Source organism: Oncorhynchus clarkii, chromosome 3 (assembly GCF_045791955.1).
Source record: "Oncorhynchus clarkii lewisi isolate Uvic-CL-2024 chromosome 3, UVic_Ocla_1.0, whole genome shotgun sequence".
In the NCBI taxonomy this organism is placed as follows: domain Eukaryota; kingdom Metazoa; phylum Chordata; class Actinopteri; order Salmoniformes; family Salmonidae; genus Oncorhynchus; species Oncorhynchus clarkii.
The window spans coordinates 25,320,695-25,339,882 of NC_092149.1; the positions used below are offsets into that span (position 1 = coordinate 25,320,695).

Below are 19,188 nucleotides of genomic sequence, written 5' to 3' on the forward strand. Positions count from 1 at the left end.
AATGTTTTGTTGTTGACCTCTACAAGTCTGGTTCATCCTTGGGAGCAATTTCCAAACGTCTGAAGGTACCACGTTCACCTGTACAAACAATAGTACGCAAGTACAAACAGCATGGGACCACGCAGCCGTCATACCGCTCAGGAAGGAGACGCGTTCTGTCTCCTAGAGATTAACGTACTTTGGTGCGAAAAGTGAAAATCAATCCCAGAACAACAGCAAAGGACCTTGTAAAGATGCTTGGGGAAACAGGTACAAAAGTATCTTTATCTACAGTAAAACGAGTCGTATGTCGACATAACCTGAAAGGCCGCTCAGCAAGGAAGAAGCCACTGCTCCAAAACCGCCATAAAAAAGCCAGACTACAGTTTGCAACTGCACATGGGGACAAAGATCATACCTTTTGGAGAAATATCCTCTGAAACAAAAATAGAACTGTTTGACCATAATGACCATCGTTATGTTTGGAGGAAAAAGGGGGAGGCTTGCAAGCCGAATAACACCATCCCAACCATGAAGCACGGGGGAGACAGCATCATGTTGTGGGGGTGCTTTGCTGCAGGAGGGACTGGTGCACTTCACAAAATAGATGGCATCATGACGAAGGAAAATATGTGGGTATATTGAAGCAACATCTCAAGACATCAGTCAGAAAGATAAAGCTTGGTCAAAAATGGGTCTTCCAAATGGACAATGATGGAGTGGCCATCACAAAGCCCTGACCTTAATCCTATAGAACATTTGTGGGCAGAACTGAAAAAGCGTGGAGGCCTACAAACCTGACTCAGTTACACCAGCTCTGTCAGGCGGAATGGGCCAAAATTCTTATTGTGGGAATCTTGTGGAAGGCTACCTGAAAAGTTTGACCCAAGTTAAACAATTTAAAGGCAATTCTACCAAATACTAATTGAGTGTATGTAAACGTCTAACCCACTGGGAATGTGATGAAAGAAATTAAAGCTGAACTAAATCATTCTCTCTACTATTATTCTGACATTTCACATTCTTAAAATTAAATGGTGATCCTAACTGACCTAAGACATTTTTACTGGGATTAAATGTCAGGAATTGTGAAAAACTTAGTTTAAATGTATTTGGCTAAGGTGTATGTAAACCTCAACTCTATATAGGAATAGATATATAGATGGACTAGTTTCATACTGAAACCGCCTGTATTGTATCTTTATATTTATGGGCAGTAGAAAGTCCCTGAGGATGTGATGGGATGATTCAGGACATCCTGATACAGACAGTTACATCACACACTGTGAAGGCATGGCTTTCACTAAAGACATTTATGTTTCACATATTTCTTCAAAGTATTTATAGAGCAAGTTGTGTTTGTGCTTAGTTCATTCAGTCACCAAACATTACAGTTTTTAGATCTCTCCCATAATTTTCAAAAAAAATTTAAAATGTTATTTATTTTACTAGGCAAGTCAGTTAAGAAAACATCCTTATTTTCAATGACATCCTAGGAACAGTGGGTTAACTGCCTTGTTCAGGGGCAGAATGACAGATGTTCACCTTGTCAGCTTGGGTATTCGATCTTGCAACCTTTCGGGTATTAGTCCAACGCTCTAACCACAAGGCTACCCTGCTGCCCCAATTGCAGTCAGGCGTTCATTGTCAAGTGGTTCTTGTTTTCTATTTGTCCAGCTAATTAATGTGATGATCCAAAGGTTTTGTATCATTTCAGCCAGTAGTTTTGAAAGTACAGATGTAGGATCTTAATTTGATCATTCTTTTGTTTATGAGAATTGACCTGCAAAGCAGGAAATGCAAACTTGTAGTGTATTCAAGGTTTTAAAAGGCTTTTAAAGTTTGTAATTTAACCTTTTAACTTTCACACTTGATTTACCCTAACATAAAATGTATCAACTCCTACAAAAAATATCCATTCATTAGAAACGACATAATAATTCAAATTTCCTGTTGCAACATGATTATTTTCCTGCTGTAGCAAATTGGCTCAAATTAAGATCTGTAGTGCTCATGAGCCAAAATGGGTCGCTAAAAACTGTGAACAGTTGTGTTTAACATCATCCATTTCGTATGATATGCTACGAATTGTATTTCGTACAATATGTTACGAATTTATAAATGCTTACAGTTTTTTTCAATGGCTTTGACACAATTCTTAGAACAACTCACCATTTTCTCAAATCCACACACACAATTTTAAAAACTCACACCCAATGGTACAAACATCTTACTTCTGGGTCCCAATTCAAACTTTCTCCTCAGACAGCACACACAAGCTGTCAAAAACACAGACTACTGTACATGACTGTTTGTTACACTGGAGGGATTCATTCAAAACACTGACCAAAATGTTTAGAATGGGTTTTCAGATAAATCATTTGGAACTTCACAGGACTGACTGTGTTATCATCCAAATGTGCCCTATATGTGGAAAGTTGCCATCGCTGTCATTTGCTGTCCCATTTCCTTATAAATCGAGTTTGCACAACGGTTATGGATCCTAAAACGGATACGAGTTGACTACCAATGTTTGACTAGTAGCCGATCAGCTCTGTGAAAAGAGCCATTTGGGTTTTCTTACTGAATTGGCGCTTTTAATTTGATGGTTGCTATGAAATGATGAGGGAGGGAAAAGAGAAGGAAAGAGGGAGTCCGGGCGGTCGGGCGGGGAGAAAGTTCCTGGAAGACTCGCTGGATCACCGTCCCCAAACAGACATGTGCCACACACACACACACACACACACCTGACTGATTGTCAGACACAACAGAACCCGTTTTAGCTGTAGTGCAGCACCGATTACGCAGACGGGACTCTCTCTCCTCATCGACCCCGTTCCTTCTCACAGTGTGCGGAGGAAAGAGAGAGAGTGAAAAGGCGCCTGTGATTACTCCGACTGAACCGAGGCATGAGCGATACCCCCCTCCTCCTCTCTTTCTCTGCGCCGGAACCCGGGTGACTGGAGCGCGCGTGTCACAGTGACAGCTCCACCAACGAAAGAGACGAGACAGATTATCGGGGAACAGCCTCTGTAGCTTTGTTGAACACTCCGTGCTGCAACAGCAAACACCAAAAACTCACGCGCTCTTTTCAGAGAACGGACACAGCTTCTGCTGCACCTGTGTCTGTCTGTCTGCATGCACCAGAGATAACTAACTATACATTTGGTGACTGGATTTACAGTTATACACCCACGAACTAAACCGTCTGGAATCTATCAGGAAAATAACGGGTTTTTTTCTTCCAGGGGCGCAATACACCTGTCGACAGCATCTAACTCTGCTCGGTAAATCTGCTCGAGACGTTCTCAATGCCATCAGATACCGCCACACTAAACACCCTCGCCTCTCCCCAGAACTGAAAGGAGAGAGGGATAGTCGAGAGGGGGGAAAGGGAAGAAGGAAAGAGAGATATAAATAATAACTACTCTTTACCAGGAGCTAGATTTCTCATTTTACTTGAACATTGGCATGGCAACCTAGGGCATCAACAGGCTACAAATCCTACCGCCCTAACTATTTAACGGACCTTCAGTGCATTACTCATGCTTATTTCTGTAAGCAACCTGAATGATTAATTTAATAATAAAGAAGAAACAGTTTATTGAAGTTCCATTTTCCCGGAGCAGTAGCTGAATATCCTCCCCTCCCCTCTCCTTGGTCGGACTCGGACACTTGACTCTGCTTCAGCTGGTGAAGAGTCCGGTAAGCCGGACGACCGACGTCCGCAACACGCGAACCCCTGCGCATGGGGAGCGTGGCCCCACAAGGTCGGATGTCGTGCAGCACGTGCTATTACCTGGTCATCAGCTCCACACACCTGAGCAACGGCCACTTCCGGCGTGTGAAGGGTGTCTTCAGGGGACCACTCTGTCTCACGGCCTCCAACCAATCACCGGTAATGTACCTGTGTGTGTGTGTGTGTGTGTTTGTATGATTTTGTATGTTTATGTGGAAAATGCCAAGCCTTCTAAGATACTTTGGTGCACAGGTGGAACCTTCTTTCTCTACAGATGGTGGTGCTGGCAGACTATCCTTCTAAGGGATCATTCGAAATGTAGGCAATTGTTACCTGGAGGCAAATGGGGGAGTGTCATGCTTTTTCAATTTCAGTCAGCTGGAGGGTTTAGTATTCATTTCATTTTTATCCAGGGGAGGGTCATGTAATTTTTTTATCGATTAAATGTAAGCAATGGTCAGTATTTTGGAATTTAGGTATTGAATTTGACTATGTGGAACTTTAATGTACAACCCTGCTCTCTTTCATCTCCTCGCTTAGCCCAAATGTGTGGGCATTTAGCATTTGCCTTTCCATTGGCTGTTCGATCAGTCCCTCTTTGTGTTTGGCGTATCCAGGTGGGCGTCTAGAGTATCTGGGGAATAAAATAGCATGTGTAGTGACGACGTAGGGCGCTGGTGCGCAACAGAATTGCTGCGTTCAAAACAACTGGGAACTCTGAAATCTCCGACTTCCAACTTCAGTGCGCTTTCCTCCGACTTCAGATTAAACTCTAAATTCAAAGTCGGAAACTATGGCATCTTTCTAAAGCTCAGACTTTCCGACCTGTAGATCACTGATGTCATGATTGTAACTTTTTAAAAAAAATCTGAGTTCCCAGTTGCTTTCAAAGCACCAAAAAATAAGCATGGCGCCATACAATTAAGCAAGGAACACAGCTTGTGAAAAATAATGTAAAGGTTTCTTGCAGTCTCTGTCTGTGGAAGAGAGCCTAGAAAAGTTCTATGGAATTTTGGAGTTGATAGGAGATGGTTCCTCAATGCGGAAAAAAGTAAATAGATGAATTAAATCTGGTCTGTGTTACCACCTTAATAATAGGCTTATACAGTGTGCAGTAGGATGCTTTGATCTGTTGATTGACAGGTGTAGGCTACTGTAGAACGATAAACTTTCAGCTAGTGTGGATGCTCGCCAACGTTTTATAGTTATGTAGCCTAAAGTTTATCATTATAATTATCGTCCTTGGTGTGGACCGTTCTTATTATTGCTCAGTGGTGTGGACGGCCCCTAACGCTTAAATTGGTAAATGCCGCCCTCTAGAAGATAGCATGAATATGGTATGAATACAGCAGTGTTTCTCAACCACGGATTGATTTGATAGAAATCCCAACTGCAACATTCAGACGACTAAGAATTGATTTTAATATTCCCTGCTAATTTGGTTTTAATTATCATTTTGGAGGGGAAAGGTTACATGCCATCCATTTTCATTTCAAAGAGGTCCAATTACCTCTAGGTATCTTCAATATAAATAACGTTCACTTCCTAACCTTTCAGAGTATCCTCGTAACCTTTCAGAGTATCCTCGTAACCTTTCAGAGTATCCTCGTAACCTTTCAGAGTATCCTCGTAACCTTTCCTTAGTGCCAATGTAGCTTGGGTCTCTGGATTAGACTGGCCTTTAGTCTGAGTTGACCTCTCAGTGCCCAGACTTTATCGCCTTCTCTACATCTGTGTGGGGGGGTATTTGGGCATGCTCCAAGGGTCTCAAGTAATTCACACATTATTTATGAGTTGTTAATGTGAGAATGAGACGAACTGGCAGAGCTGACGGAAGAGAGGAGCAGCTGCCGTGTGAGTGTGTGTTTACTGTTCCTATTACCAGGCTGTCATGTTCGGTCTGATAAGAGGGTGTCATGAGAGAACAGAACCACTATCTTCTACAGCAGGGTCTCCCAAACTCGGTCCTGCATGTTTTGGGTCCTGCCCTAGCACTACACAGCTGATTCAAATAATCCAAGCTTGATGATGAGTTGGTTATTTTAATTATTTTAATAATAATGTGTGTGTTGTTATTTGTGTGTGTAACGTAAAGTTTAGTTAACAAACTATACAGTGCGTGGAGTCTTGTCGTTCTTGAACAAGTCTTTAACAATGTCTTTAACAATTGAATCAACTTGTGGAGTCCTGAGGCCGTATCCAAGTTGTTTCCATATGTATATTATTATCATTAGTACAACGCTCCTGTAGCATCATCACTGGTGAGTCATTGTTCCAACCTTCATTACCACTACAAAGCTTACTTTCCTATAGTTATCTGAGGCCTGAGGGTTTAAGAGCAGCGGGGGAAGAGGGGGAGTGAGGAGAAAGAAGTAAAGAGAGTAGGAGAAAAAAAGAGGTGGAATTAGAGAGGGGAGAGGGGAATTCTCTATACCCCTCAAGGCAAGGGACTCCTTACCCCTTCAGCTCTTCTCTCTCTCTCTCTCTGTCTGTTTGGAGAGGTTTGTCAGCACAACGCAGTACCCCTTTTGTTCATTGCCTTAAAGTGGCCTGATGGGGTTATTTCAACTGCATTTCAGCATTTAGACTGTTTCTTTTACCCTTATTTTACCAGGTAAGTTTACTGAGAACGCATTTTCTTTCATATCTACGATCTGGGGAATAGTTATAGGGGAGAGGAGGGAGGATGAATGAGCCAATTGGAACCGGTGCACTATTTGATTACTATAGCAGCACACCGCCATAATGGCTGCCGTCACTTATATGGCAAGTGTCCAATATTGACTTGCCTATAGCCAGTTAGTCACCAGGGGTCTGAACAGTGCTGTAGAAGGACATTAGTGGTGATCAGTAGAACACTTTGTGGTGGTCAGCACTGAACCAGTCTAACACTGATGTGGTGGAGCACACACACACACACACACACACACACAATCAGGCCCAACTGAAAGCATTTCAGACTGGCACCTCTTGGCACATATTGTGTTGAATACCAAACTGCCACTGCCAAACTTCCAGACACAGTCACAGTTCTGCTGTTTCAGCCTATTGCTGGTATATGTGTGTGTATATTATACTGTGCTCTATTGTTACTGGTGTTTAATCTGATGTCTAACCTATCAGTGAAATATACCTGTACATCAAAACAGTTTTAAGATGGTGCCGAGAAGAAGGCTGACGTTTTACGTGTTCCTATCCAATTGTGTTTATGTTAGTTTCTTTGCGTTGTTTGGAACTGATTTTTAAAACTGATTGTGTACATAATGTTGCTGCTACTGTCTCTTATGACCGAAAATAACTTCTGGACATCAGAAGTGTGATTACTCACCACTAACTGGCAGAATCCTTTTTTTCCTATAATGAGTCCGACGAGCCCGACGTGAACGACATCCTGCTTTCCCGAGAACAGGCCCAGATCCCTGTCACTTGCGTGAAGAGAAGGCGGAGAAAAGGGGCCGAAGGGCGGGCTGCCTTTGGAGAATTCGTAGGCGATCGAATAAACCCCCACTGCCTTCCATTCTGCTAGCAAACGTGCAATCTTTGGAAAATAAAATTGATGACCAACACAGAAGATTTAACTGCCTACGGGACATTCAAAACTGCTTCACGGAGTCGTGGCTGAACGACGACACTATCAACATACAGCTGGCTGGTTATACGCTGTATCGGCAGGATAGAAGCCGTGTCTGGTAAGACAAGGAGCGGCGGACTATGTATTTTTGTAAATAACAGCTGGTGCACGATATCTAAGGAAGTCTCAAGGTTTTACTCGCCTGAGGTAGAGTATCTCATGATAAGCTGTAGACCACACTATCTACCTAGAGTTTTCATCTGTATTTTTCGTAGCTGTCTACATACCACCACAGACTGATGCTGGCACTAAGACTGCACTCAATGAGCTGTATTCCGCCATAAGCAAACAGGAAAATGCTCACACATAGGTGGCACTCCTAGTGGCCAGGGACTTTAAGGCAGGGAAAGTTAAATCGGTCTTACCAAATTTCTATCAGCATATTAAATGTGCAACCAGAAGGAAAAAAACTCTGGACCACCTTTACTCCACACTTCAATGAGTGGGGCTCTAACCAGGAAGCTTATAAGAAATCCAGCTATGCCCTCCAATGAACCACCAAACAGGCAAAGCGTCAATACAGGACTAAGATTGAATCGTACTACACCGGCTCTGATGCTCGTTGGTTGTGTCAGGGCTTGCAAACCATTACAGACTACAAAGGGAAGCACAGCCGAGAGCTGCCCAGTGACATGAGCCTATCAGATGAGCTAAACTACTTCTATGCTCGCTTCGAGACAAATAACACTGAAACAAGCATGAGAGCCCAGCTGTTCCGGAAGACTGTGTGATCACACTCTCTGCAGCCGATGTGAGTAAGACCTTTAAACAGGTCAAGGCCCATTATCCCAGAAACCTTAGACCCACTCCAATTCGCGTACCGCACCAACAGATCCACAGATGATGCAATCTCTATTGCACTCCACACTGCCCTTTCACACCTGGACAAAAGGAACACCTATGTGAGAATGCTATTCATTGACTACAGCTCAGCGTTCAACACCATAGTGCCCTCAAAGCTAATCACTAAGCTAAGGACTCTGGGACTAAACACCTCCCTCTGCAACTGGATCTTGGACTTCCTGACGGGCCGCCCCCAGGTGGTAAGGGTAGATAACAACACATCCGCCACGTCACCTACAAACAAGCAAGATTTCTGGCTCTCACAGACCTGTAACTTCTTCTTTAAGAGGCTCCTCTGTCCTCCACTCGTTACCTGTATTAATGGCACCTGTTTGAACTTGTTATCAGTATAAAAGACACCTGTCCACAACCTCAAACAGTCACACTCCAAACTCCACTATGGCCAAGACCAAAGAGCTGTCAAAGGACACCAGAAACAAAATTGTAGACCTGCACCAGGCTGGGAAGACTGAATCTGCAATGGGTAAGCAGCTTGGTTTGAAGAAATCAACTGTGGGAGCAATTATTAGGAAATGGAAGGCATACAAGACCACTGATAATCTCCCTCGATCTGGGGCTCCACGCAAGATCTCACCCCGTGGGGTCAAAATGATCACAAGAACGGTGAGCAAAAATCCCAGAACCACACAGGGGGACCTAGTGAATGACCTGCAGAGAGCTGGGACCAAAGTAACAAACGCCTACCATCAGTAACACACTACGCCTCCAGGGACTCAAATCCTGCAGTGCCAGACGTGTCCCCCTGCTTAAGCCAGTACATGTCCAGGCCCATCTGAAGTTTGCTAGAGAGCATTTGGATGATCCAGAAGAAGATTGGGAGAATGTCATATGAAACCAAAATATAACTTTTTGGTAAAAACTCAACTCGTCGTGTTTGGAGGACAAAGAATGCTGAGTTGCATCCAAAGAACACCATACCTACTGTGAAGCATGGGGGTGGAAACATCATGCTTTGGGGCTGTTTTTCTGCAAAGGGACCAGGACGACTGATCCGTGTAAAGGAAAGAATGAATGGGGCCATGTATCGTGAGATTTTGAGTGAAAACCTCCTTCTATCAGCAAGAGCATTGAAGATGAAACGTGGCTGGGTCTTTCAGCATGACAATGATCCCAAACACACCGCCCAGGCAACGAAGGAGTGGCTTCGTAAGAAGCATTTCAAGGTCCTGGAGTGGCCTGCCAGTCTCCAGATCTCAACCCCATAGAACATCTTTGGAGGGAGTTGAAAGTCCGTGTTGCCCAGCAACAGCCCCAAAACATCACTGCTCTAGAGGAGATCTGCATGGAGGAATGGGCCAAAATACCAGCAACAGTGTGTGAAAACCTTGTGAAGACTTACAGAAAACTTTTGACCTCTGTCATTGCCAACAAAGGGTATATAACAAAGTATTGAGATAAACTTATAAATTCATTAAAAATCCTACAATGTGATTTTCTGATTTTTTTAAAATCATTTTGTCTGTCATAGTTGAAGTGTACCTATGATGAAAATTACAGGCCTCTCTCATCTTTTTAAGTGGGAGAACTTGCACAATTGGTGGCTGACTAAATACTTTTTTGCCCCACTAGGCAGTGTCAGAGGAAAGCCCAAAATATTTTTCAAAGACTTCAGCCACCCTAGTCATAGACTGTCCTCCCTGCTACCGCACGGCAAACGGTGCCGAAGCGCCAAGTCTAAGTGGCTTCTAAACAGTTTCTACCCCCAAGCCGTAAGACTGCTGAACATCTAATCAAATGGCTACCCAGTCTATTTGCATTGCCCCCCCCCCTGCCTCTTTACACCGCTGCTACTCTCTGTTTATTATCTTTAATCACTTTAATAACTCTACCTGTGCATATTACCTCAATTACCTTGACTAACCGGTGCCCCGCACATTGACTATGTACCGGTACCCCCCTGTATATAGTCTCGGTATTGTTATTTTACTGCTGCTCTTTAATTACTTGTTACTTTTTTTACTGCATTGTTGGTTAGGGGCTCGTAAGTAAGCATTTCCCAGTACACCTGTTGTATTCGGTGCATGTGACTAATAAAATTTGACTTGAGTTGATTTGAAACACACACAGACAAGAACGCACAAATACACACACCTCTGATCCAAGTGTGGGGAATAAACAGAGCTCTCAACACTTCCCTCTTCAGCTGTCAGTCACACTACTGCAAAGATAGAAAGGGGTAGGGGCAGCAAAATAACTGTGTGAGATGTGTGTGTTTGTGTGAGAAAGCGGTATGAATGTGTGATTCTCTGACTCAGATAATTAGAGTTTGACTTCAGCTCAGTCATTGTTAATATTTGATTTGCGCAGACTAATGAATTCATTACGGTTTTAATTGCGTCGCTTTTGGTTGATAAATGCAAGTATAATATCAGCACTGTGCCCCTGCAACAGGACCACACAGGCAAGCAGGCACACACACACACACACATACAGGGAGAAAAATACCGTCTGGGCACTAAAAGCTAAACTCAGACTAAAGGACATTCTGATCCAGATGCACATTCAGCCTACTCTGGTGATTGAGTGCCTACATGGAGTTGTAGTATTGAAGTCCTGAACACACACACACACACAATAACTCTCTCTCAGGTTTCCCACCTCTCTCCCTGTGGATTAGAGGCAGCTGTTTTCCTTTATGGTCATTACTGATCTGCACATTTGATCATTATTAACACACACCCAAATAATTGGAGAATTTGATAATTACTAACCATCTGGAGCACCATTCTAGCTAATCACCTAGAGAGAAAGAGCGAGAGAGAGAGATGTGTAGAGGGAGGGAGATATCTTAAAGGGAAATGTCACCGCTGGGGTGTTTTTTTCTGTCTCCCTACATAATTATGATGAGTGTTTCAGACATAATTATGCACTATTGCAGTATTTTAGAATTTTTGTTCAACCAATGATTGAGCCTGCTGTCTGATATAAAAATGAATGGATTCATGTTTTGTAGCATTTTTTGTGGATTTTGTGTTTTGCCGATTGCATGATCACGCTAGCTGCGAGTAGATATGTTTGTCCTTGTTCAATAGAGCCATTGGACTTGTCTCAAGAATGTTCCTATCTGCCAGGACATTGCTGGATATCTAGGTTGACTCATTGTCCCTGTTTTTTTAAAGATTACAGCCAACGGGAGCCCTATTTCCTTGTTCCTATCCTCTGTACGTTTACAGGTTCATGGGAGCTATGTTAACGTGCAGTGTCTATCCGAGATTGCTAAATAATTAGTTACAATGGCTTCTTCTGATGATTCCTTTTTCCAAGAAGAGCTGGATGACGATGTATTTGTTGTTATTTTACATAGGAACATACAGCCCTATTTATTTGATCCAGAAAACACTGAAGAGCAAGAAAGAAAAGTAATTGCGAGTCCAGCAAGTAGTGGCAGCAGCTCAAACCAGCTGGAAGAGGACTCGGGAGGGCAAATGACAAATAAGTAAGTTGTTTTGCGGTCGGTACAGAGCTACTGTAACTATACCAGCTCTCTTTTTACGCAAGGCAATATTGTTCAGTACAGTACAATTTAGTGATCGATTCAGACATAACGGCCTTGCTAGTACCACAACAAGCCAAGCTAGCCAAGTTTCGCTAGCTAGCTAGGAATGTTTGCTAAACCTAAAATGTACTGTAGTTTAGCATTATAGCTAGCTAGCTAACTAGCCTAGCTAGCCTCAGTGCCACTCATTAGGAAAATAAAGAAGAACTATACATACAGTACCAGTCAAAAGTTTGGACAAACCTACTAATTCCAGAGTTTTCTTGATTTTTATTATTTTCTGGTTGAGAGAATGCCAAGTATCTGCAAATCTGTCATCAAGGCAAAGCGTGGCTACTTTGAAGAATCTCAAATATATTTGGATTTGTTTAACACTTTTTTGGTTACTACATGATTCCATATGCGTTATTTCATAGTTTTGAGGTCTTCTATTATTCTACAATGCACAAAATAGTTAAAAAAAAAACTAAAACCCTTGAATGAGTAGGTGTCTCCAAACCTTTGACTAGTACTATGTCATAAATTGGCATAACTGTTCCTGCTGTGTAAACTCGCATTGAAACAAATAAACGTTGTTTTGAATACAAGCCATGTCTATTTATTTGCTATCTTGACAGACTAATTTACTGAAGCATGTTTACTTGCCATCAAATTAAAGTTTAAATGATACACCAACTCCCTGCATAATTTATTTTAGCATTAAGCTTGAAGCTAGTTTATCCAAATACATTTCAAGAATTTCACAATGAATTGATCCAGAAGTTGTCATCGACACTTTATTGGTTTCTGATACAGCTGTTGTCACTTGTCAATACATTTGTAAAAAAATATATAAAACACCACTATATACAATGTACTTGGAAAGTATTCAGACCCCTTGACTTTCCCCATGTTACATTACAGCCTTATTCTAAAATTGATTACATTGTCCCCCCCCCCCCTCAATCTACACACAGTACCCCATAGTGACCAAGCAAAAACACGTTTAGACATTTTTGCAAATTTATTTAAAAGACACTTTATTCCGTACTTCTCTGAAGCACCTTTGGCAGCGTTTACAGCCTCAAGTATTCTTGGGTATGAGGCTACAAGCTTGGCACACCTGAATGAGTTTCTCCCATTCTTCTCTGCAGATCCTCTCAAGCTCTGTCAGGTTGGATAGGGAGCGTCGCTGCACAGCTATTTTCAGGTCTCTCCAGAGATGTTGGATCGGGTTCAAGTCCGGGCCCTGGCCGGGCCACTCAATGACATTCAGAGACTTGTCCCGAAGCCACTCCTGCGTTATCTTAGCTGTGTGCTCAGGATCATTGTCCTGTTGGAAGGTGAACCATCGCCCCAGTCTGAGGTCCTGAGTGCTCCAGCACTCTGGAGCAGGTTTTCATGAAGGATCTCTCTGTACTTTGCTTCATTCATCTTCCCTTCAATCCTGACTAGTCTTCCAGTCTCTGCAACTGAAAAACATTCCCAGACAATGTTGCTGCCACCACCATGCTTCACCGTTGGGATGGTGCCTGGTTTCCTCCAGACGTGATGCTTGGCATTCTAAATAGTAAAATCTTGTTCATCAGACCAGAGAATCTTGTTTCTCAAGGTCGGAGAGTCCTTTAGGACTCTTGGAAAACTCCTAGTGGGCTGTCATGTGCCTTTTACTGAGGAGTGGCTTCCATCTAGCCACTCTACCATAAAGGCTTAATTGGTGGAGTGCTGCAGAGATGGTTGTCCTTCTGGAAGGTTCTCCCATCTCCACAGAGGAACTCTGGAGCTCTGTCAGAGTAACCATCGGATTCTTGTTCACCTCCGATTGCTCAGTTCTAGGAAAAGTCTTGGTGGTTCCAAACTCCTTCAATTTAAGAATGATGGAAGCCACTGTGTTCTTGGGGACCTTCAATGTTGCAGAAATGTTTGTTACCCTTCCCCAGATCTGTGCCACGACACAATCCTGTCTCTGAGTTCTACTGACAATTCCTTCAACCTCATGGCATGGTTTTTGCTCTGACATGCACTGTGGGATCTTATATAGACAGGTGTGTGCCTTTCCAAATCATGTCCAATCAATTGAATTTACCACAGGTGGACTCCAATCAAGTTGTAGAAACATCTCAAGGATGATCAATGGAAACAGTCTCATAGCAAAGAGTTTGAATACTTAAATAAGGGGTCTTTTTTATTTTTTATATTTTTTCTAAAATCTCTAAAAACCTGTTTTCACTTTGTCATTATGGGGCATTGTGTGTAGATTGTTGAGGAGAATGTTTTCTTTCAATCCATTTTAGAATAAGGCTGCAACATAACAAAATGTGGAAAAAGTCAAGGGGTCTGAATACTTTCTGAAGGCACTGTCCATACAGTTAGTCGGAAGTTTACATACACCAAATACATTTCAACTCAGTTTTTCACAATTCCTGACATACAGTGGGGCAAAAAAATTATTTAGTCAGCCACCAATTGTGCAAGTTCTCCCACTTAAAAACATGTGAGAGGCCTGTAATTTTCATCATAGGTACACTTCAACTATGACAGAAAAATCACATTTGTAGGATTTTTAATGAATTTATTTGCAAATTATGGTGGAAAATAAGTATTTGGTCACCTACAAACAAGCAAGATTTCTGGCTCTCACAGACCTGTGAGGCTCCTCTGTCCTCCACTCGTTACTTGTATTAATGGCACCTGTTTGAACTTGTTATCTGTATAAAAGACACCTGTCCACAACCTCAAACAGTCACACTCCAAACTCCACTATGGCCAAGACCAAAGAGCTGTCAAAGGACACCAGAAACAAAATTGTAGACCTGCACTAGGCTGGGAGGACTGAATCTGCAATAGGTAAGCAGCTTGGTTTGAAGAAATCAACTGTGGGAGCAATTATTAGGAAATGGAAGACATACAAGAGCACTGATAATCTCCCTCGATCTGGGGCTCCACGCAAAATCTCACCCCGTGGGGTCAAAATGATCACAAGAACGGTGAGCAAAAATCCCAGAACCACAAAAATCCCAGAACCCTACCCCTGCAGAGAGCTGGGACCAAAGTAACAAACGCCTACCATCAGTAACACACTATGCCGCCAGGGACTCAAATCCTGCAGTGCCAGACGTGTCCCCCTGCTTAAGCCAGTACATATCCAGGCCCGTCTGAAGTTTGCTAGAGAGCATTTGGATGATCCAGAAGAAGATTGGGAGAATGTCATATGATCAGATGAAACCAAAATATAACTTTTTGGTAAAAACTCAACTCGTCGTGTTTGGAGGACAAAGAATGCTGAGTTGCATCCACAGAACACCATACCTACTGTGAAGTATGTTGGTGGAAACATCATGCTTTGGGGATGTTTTTCTGCAAAGGGACCAGGACGACTGATCCGTGTAAAGGAAAGAACGAATGGGGCCATGTATCGTGAGATTTTGAGTGAAAACCTCCTTCCATCAGCAAGGGCATTGAAGATGAAACGTGGCTGGGTCTTTCAGCATGACAATGATCCCAAACACCACGCCCGGGCAACGAAGGAGTGGCTTCGTAAGAAGCATTTCAAGGTCCTGGAGTGGCCTAGCCAGTCTCCAGATCTCAACCCCATAGAAAATCTTTGGAGGGAGTTGAAAATCCGTGTTGCCCAGCAACAGCCCCAAAACATCACTGCTCTAGAGGAGATCTACATGGAGGAATGGGCCAAAATACCAGCAACAGTGTGTGAAAACCTTGTGAAGACTTACAGAAAACGTTTGACCTCTGTCATTGCCAACAAAGGGTATATAACAAAGTATTGAGATAAACTTTTGTTATTGACCAAATACTTATTTTCCACCATAATTTGCAAATAAATTCATTAAAAAATCCTACAATGTGATTTTCTGGATTTTTTTTTCTCATTTTGTCTGTCATAGTTGAAGTGTACCTATGATGACAATTACAGGCCTCTCTCATATTTTTAAGTGGGAGAACTTGCACAATTCATGGCTGACTAAATACTTTTTTGCCCCACTGTATAATCCTTGTAAAAATTCCCTGTCTTAGGTCAGTTTGGATCACCACTTTAGTTTAAGAATGTGAAATGTCAATATAATAGTAGAGAGAATGATCTATTTCACCTTTTATTTCTTTCATCACATTCCCAATGGGTCAGAAGTTTACATACACTCAATTAGTATTGGTAGCATTGCCTTAAACAATTTAAACTTGGGTCAAGCATTTCGTGTAGCCTTCCACAAGCTTCCCACAATAAGTTGGGTGAATTTTGGCCCATTCCTCCTGACAGAGCTGGTGTAACTGAGTCAGGTTTGTAGGCCTCCACACCTTTTCAGTTCTGCCCACAAATGTTCTATAGGATTAAGGTCATGGCTTTGTGATGGCCACTCCAATACCTTGACTTTGATGTCCTTAAGCCATTTTGCCACAACTTTGGAAGTATGCTTGGGGTCATTGTCCATTTGGAAGACCCATTTGCGACCAAGCTTTAACTTTCTGACTGATGTCTTGAGATGTTGCTTCAATATACCCACATCATTTTCCTTCGTCATGACGCCATCTATTTTGTGAAGTGCACCAGTCCCTCCTGCAGCAAAGCACCCTCAAAACATGATGCTGCCACCATCCGCTTCACGGATGGGATGGTGTTCTTCGGCTTGCAAGCATCCCCCTTTTCCTTCCAAACATAACGATGGTCATTATGGCCAAACAGTTTTATTTTTGTTTCATCAGACCAGAGGACATTTCTCCATGTGCATTTGCAAACCGTAGTTTGGCTTTTTTATGGCAGTTTTGGAGCAGCGGCTTCTTTCTTGCTGAGCGGCCTTTCAGGTTATGTCGATATAGGACTTGTCTTACTGTGGATATAGATACTTTTGTACCGGTTTCCTCCAGCATCTTCACAAGGTCCTTTGCTGTTGTTCTGGGATTGATTTGCACTTTTTGCACCAAAGTACTTTCATCTCTAGGAGACAGAACACGTCTCCTTCCTGAGCGGTATGACGGCTGCGTGGTCCCATGGTGTTTATACTTGCGTACTATTGTTTGTACAGATGAACGTGGTACCTTCAGGCGTTTTGAAATTGCTCCCAATGATGAACCAGACTTGTGGAGGTCTACAATTTTTTTTCTGAGGTCTTGGCTGATTTCTTTTGATTTTCCCATGATGTCAAGCAAAGAGGCACTGAGTTTGAAGGTAGGCCTTGAAATACATCCACAGGTACACCTCCAATTGACTCAAATGATGTCAATTAGCCTATCAGAAGCTTCTAAAGCCATGATTTTCTGGAATTTTCCAAGCTGTTTAAAGGCACAGTCAACTTAGTGTGTTTAAACTTCTGACCCACTGGAAATGTGATACAGTGAATTATAAATAAAATAATCTGTTTGTAAACAATTGTTGGAAAAATTACTTGTCATGCACACAGATGTCCTAACCGACTTGGCAAAACTATAGTTTATTAACAAGACATTTGTTTTGTGGTTGAACATCAAATTTGAATGACTCCAACCTAAGTGTATGTAAACTTCCCACTTCAACTGTATGTACAACAGCTAGCAACATATATACCACAATGCAGTTGTAAGCATACTAGGCATTTACATATTATATTACAAAATATGGATGTTATGTTGGTTGAATGTTCCAGGTAGGTTCCTGAATGTTTTTCAGCTGGTGAACCTCTTCTTGTGTTGGGAAATTATAGCTGGTTTAGCAGGCTTTGGCGCTGTGGTGATGTTGGCAGAGATGTTTAGTGGAGCTGTGACTCTGGCTCCTTGTAGACAACAGTCTGCTCTTTTCTGCACTTCCCAGCCATGTGGCCTCTCATACACTTTTTCACCTCCCACTGCTTCGACCTCTTGCAGAAGATTTGTTTGTACTGCAAGTCTCCTGGAAAAGCCATTAAGACTGATCATGACGATGTGTAAAACATGAAGACTGATTATGAGGATGTGTAACCATACAATGATCTGTGTTCATCTGTAAACAAAAAAAGGGTTCAATAGACTGGTATGTGTTTCGTTACACTCAGAGTCAATAATGGGGCATTGAGATGGGCTGTTAGCAAAGATGAGAAAAGTTTGAGGTGGGGCTTGACTTGTAAACAGTCTAGTTGTGTATTGTTGTGTATGAGCACATACAGTTGTGCTTTTGAGTAGACAAGAACTACCAACAATAGAGGGAATAGAATGAAGAGTATACGAACAGCCCCTTTCCCCCCATGCCAAAGAACTGACTGGAAGGGTGTGAAAAATGTCATAAGCACTTGTCTTGTAGACAGCTTAGTGTATTGGTGATTTTGTTTTCTAAAGAGGGTATTGTGCTTTCATAAATACCTTTGGCTGTCCTGGCTTGTTTCAAATTCAGATGTTGTTGAGCTTGAGCTTATTTCAGGCTGAAAGCTTTCATCCAATGGGTCTACAAGCGCTGTACTACTAAAGCCGGTGTCAAAGCCATCATCATCATCAGCAGCAGCAGCAGCAGCAGCAGCAGGATTAGTGTGTAGGACGCACAGAAGTCAGTGATTAGGCAACATTTTACTACTTTGTCCCCATCAATACACACTCAAACAAGATACTATATCCACCCACCCCATTCATGTCAATAGATCATGCATACTAACCTTCACACAATACCCACCTCATCCCCTCCTTATTAATACCTATTTTTTCCCAATTTAAACTTCAAGCCTTGCATGAACAATTAACTAAGCCTCCATAATACAGAGAAAACTACAGTAGAAGTTGTAGCCTACTTGTAAACACACCAACTATGACAACAATACGTGTTTGTGCCTAGCTCCAGGTTATTTATTTGCTCATCATGGAGTTATGGAAATATTTAGTAGATTTTAGGTTCTTGGTGCTGAGCTTGATGTTGATGCCGCTGCAGATGTTGATGGGATCATACTCTAAGTAGAACACATAGCCACGTTAGCCTCTACGATAGTTAGTTAGCTAGCTAGCTAATGGTTAGCTAACATAACCTAACGAAGCTAATGTTAGCTTGCAAAGTTAAAAATCACATCGCCAGATAGCAGCTGGCTGATGACATTGTTATGCTTTAAAATGTCTAGCCAGCATATTATGAACGCTAGCTAACTAGATTTTGGTTTAGATATGTAAATGTAGTTCACTAGTTATCTAGCTAGTTAATTAGTTAGCTAGGTAAAGTTGCTACGTTACCTCAGCTTAACTTATTTTCTGCTGCGCGGATCAGATGCCTTCCTCTTTGAGGTGAAGGGGAATATCATCAATTTTCAAAGCTCAACGACATTGCAACCCCATCAGTGAGACTTCAGTTCCGTTTCGAAATCCTCTGTCTGAAAATGCTGGCTGCAAACACAGACATTTAGATTTTTCTTACGTCAACTGTATACAGCTCCAAATCGCAATGAATTCTGGACATTGTGGTTTGCTTACAACCAGGAAATGTAGCTGGCCGTTTTTCCCTGTGAGGGGCAGAAAAACTTGTATTTGTGTGTAATGAGGAAATTAAAACATTTTACTACACAT

The 19,188-nt window shown here is 42.2% G+C and overlaps 1 protein-coding gene across 1 annotated transcript in view; it reads left to right on the forward strand.

The window, feature by feature from the left end:
• The first annotated feature begins 2,824 nt into the window (after nt 1-2,824).
• Nucleotides 2,825-19,188, forward strand: part of LOC139405838 (G patch domain-containing protein 8-like) — a 56,595-nt gene continuing 40,231 nt past the window's right edge. The window contains exon 1 of the mRNA XM_071148275.1: nt 2,825-3,877. Within this exon, the coding sequence (XP_071004376.1) occupies nt 3,728-3,877 (150 nt within the window). The 5' untranslated portion in view covers nt 2,825-3,727. The remainder of the gene's footprint in view (nt 3,878-19,188) is intronic.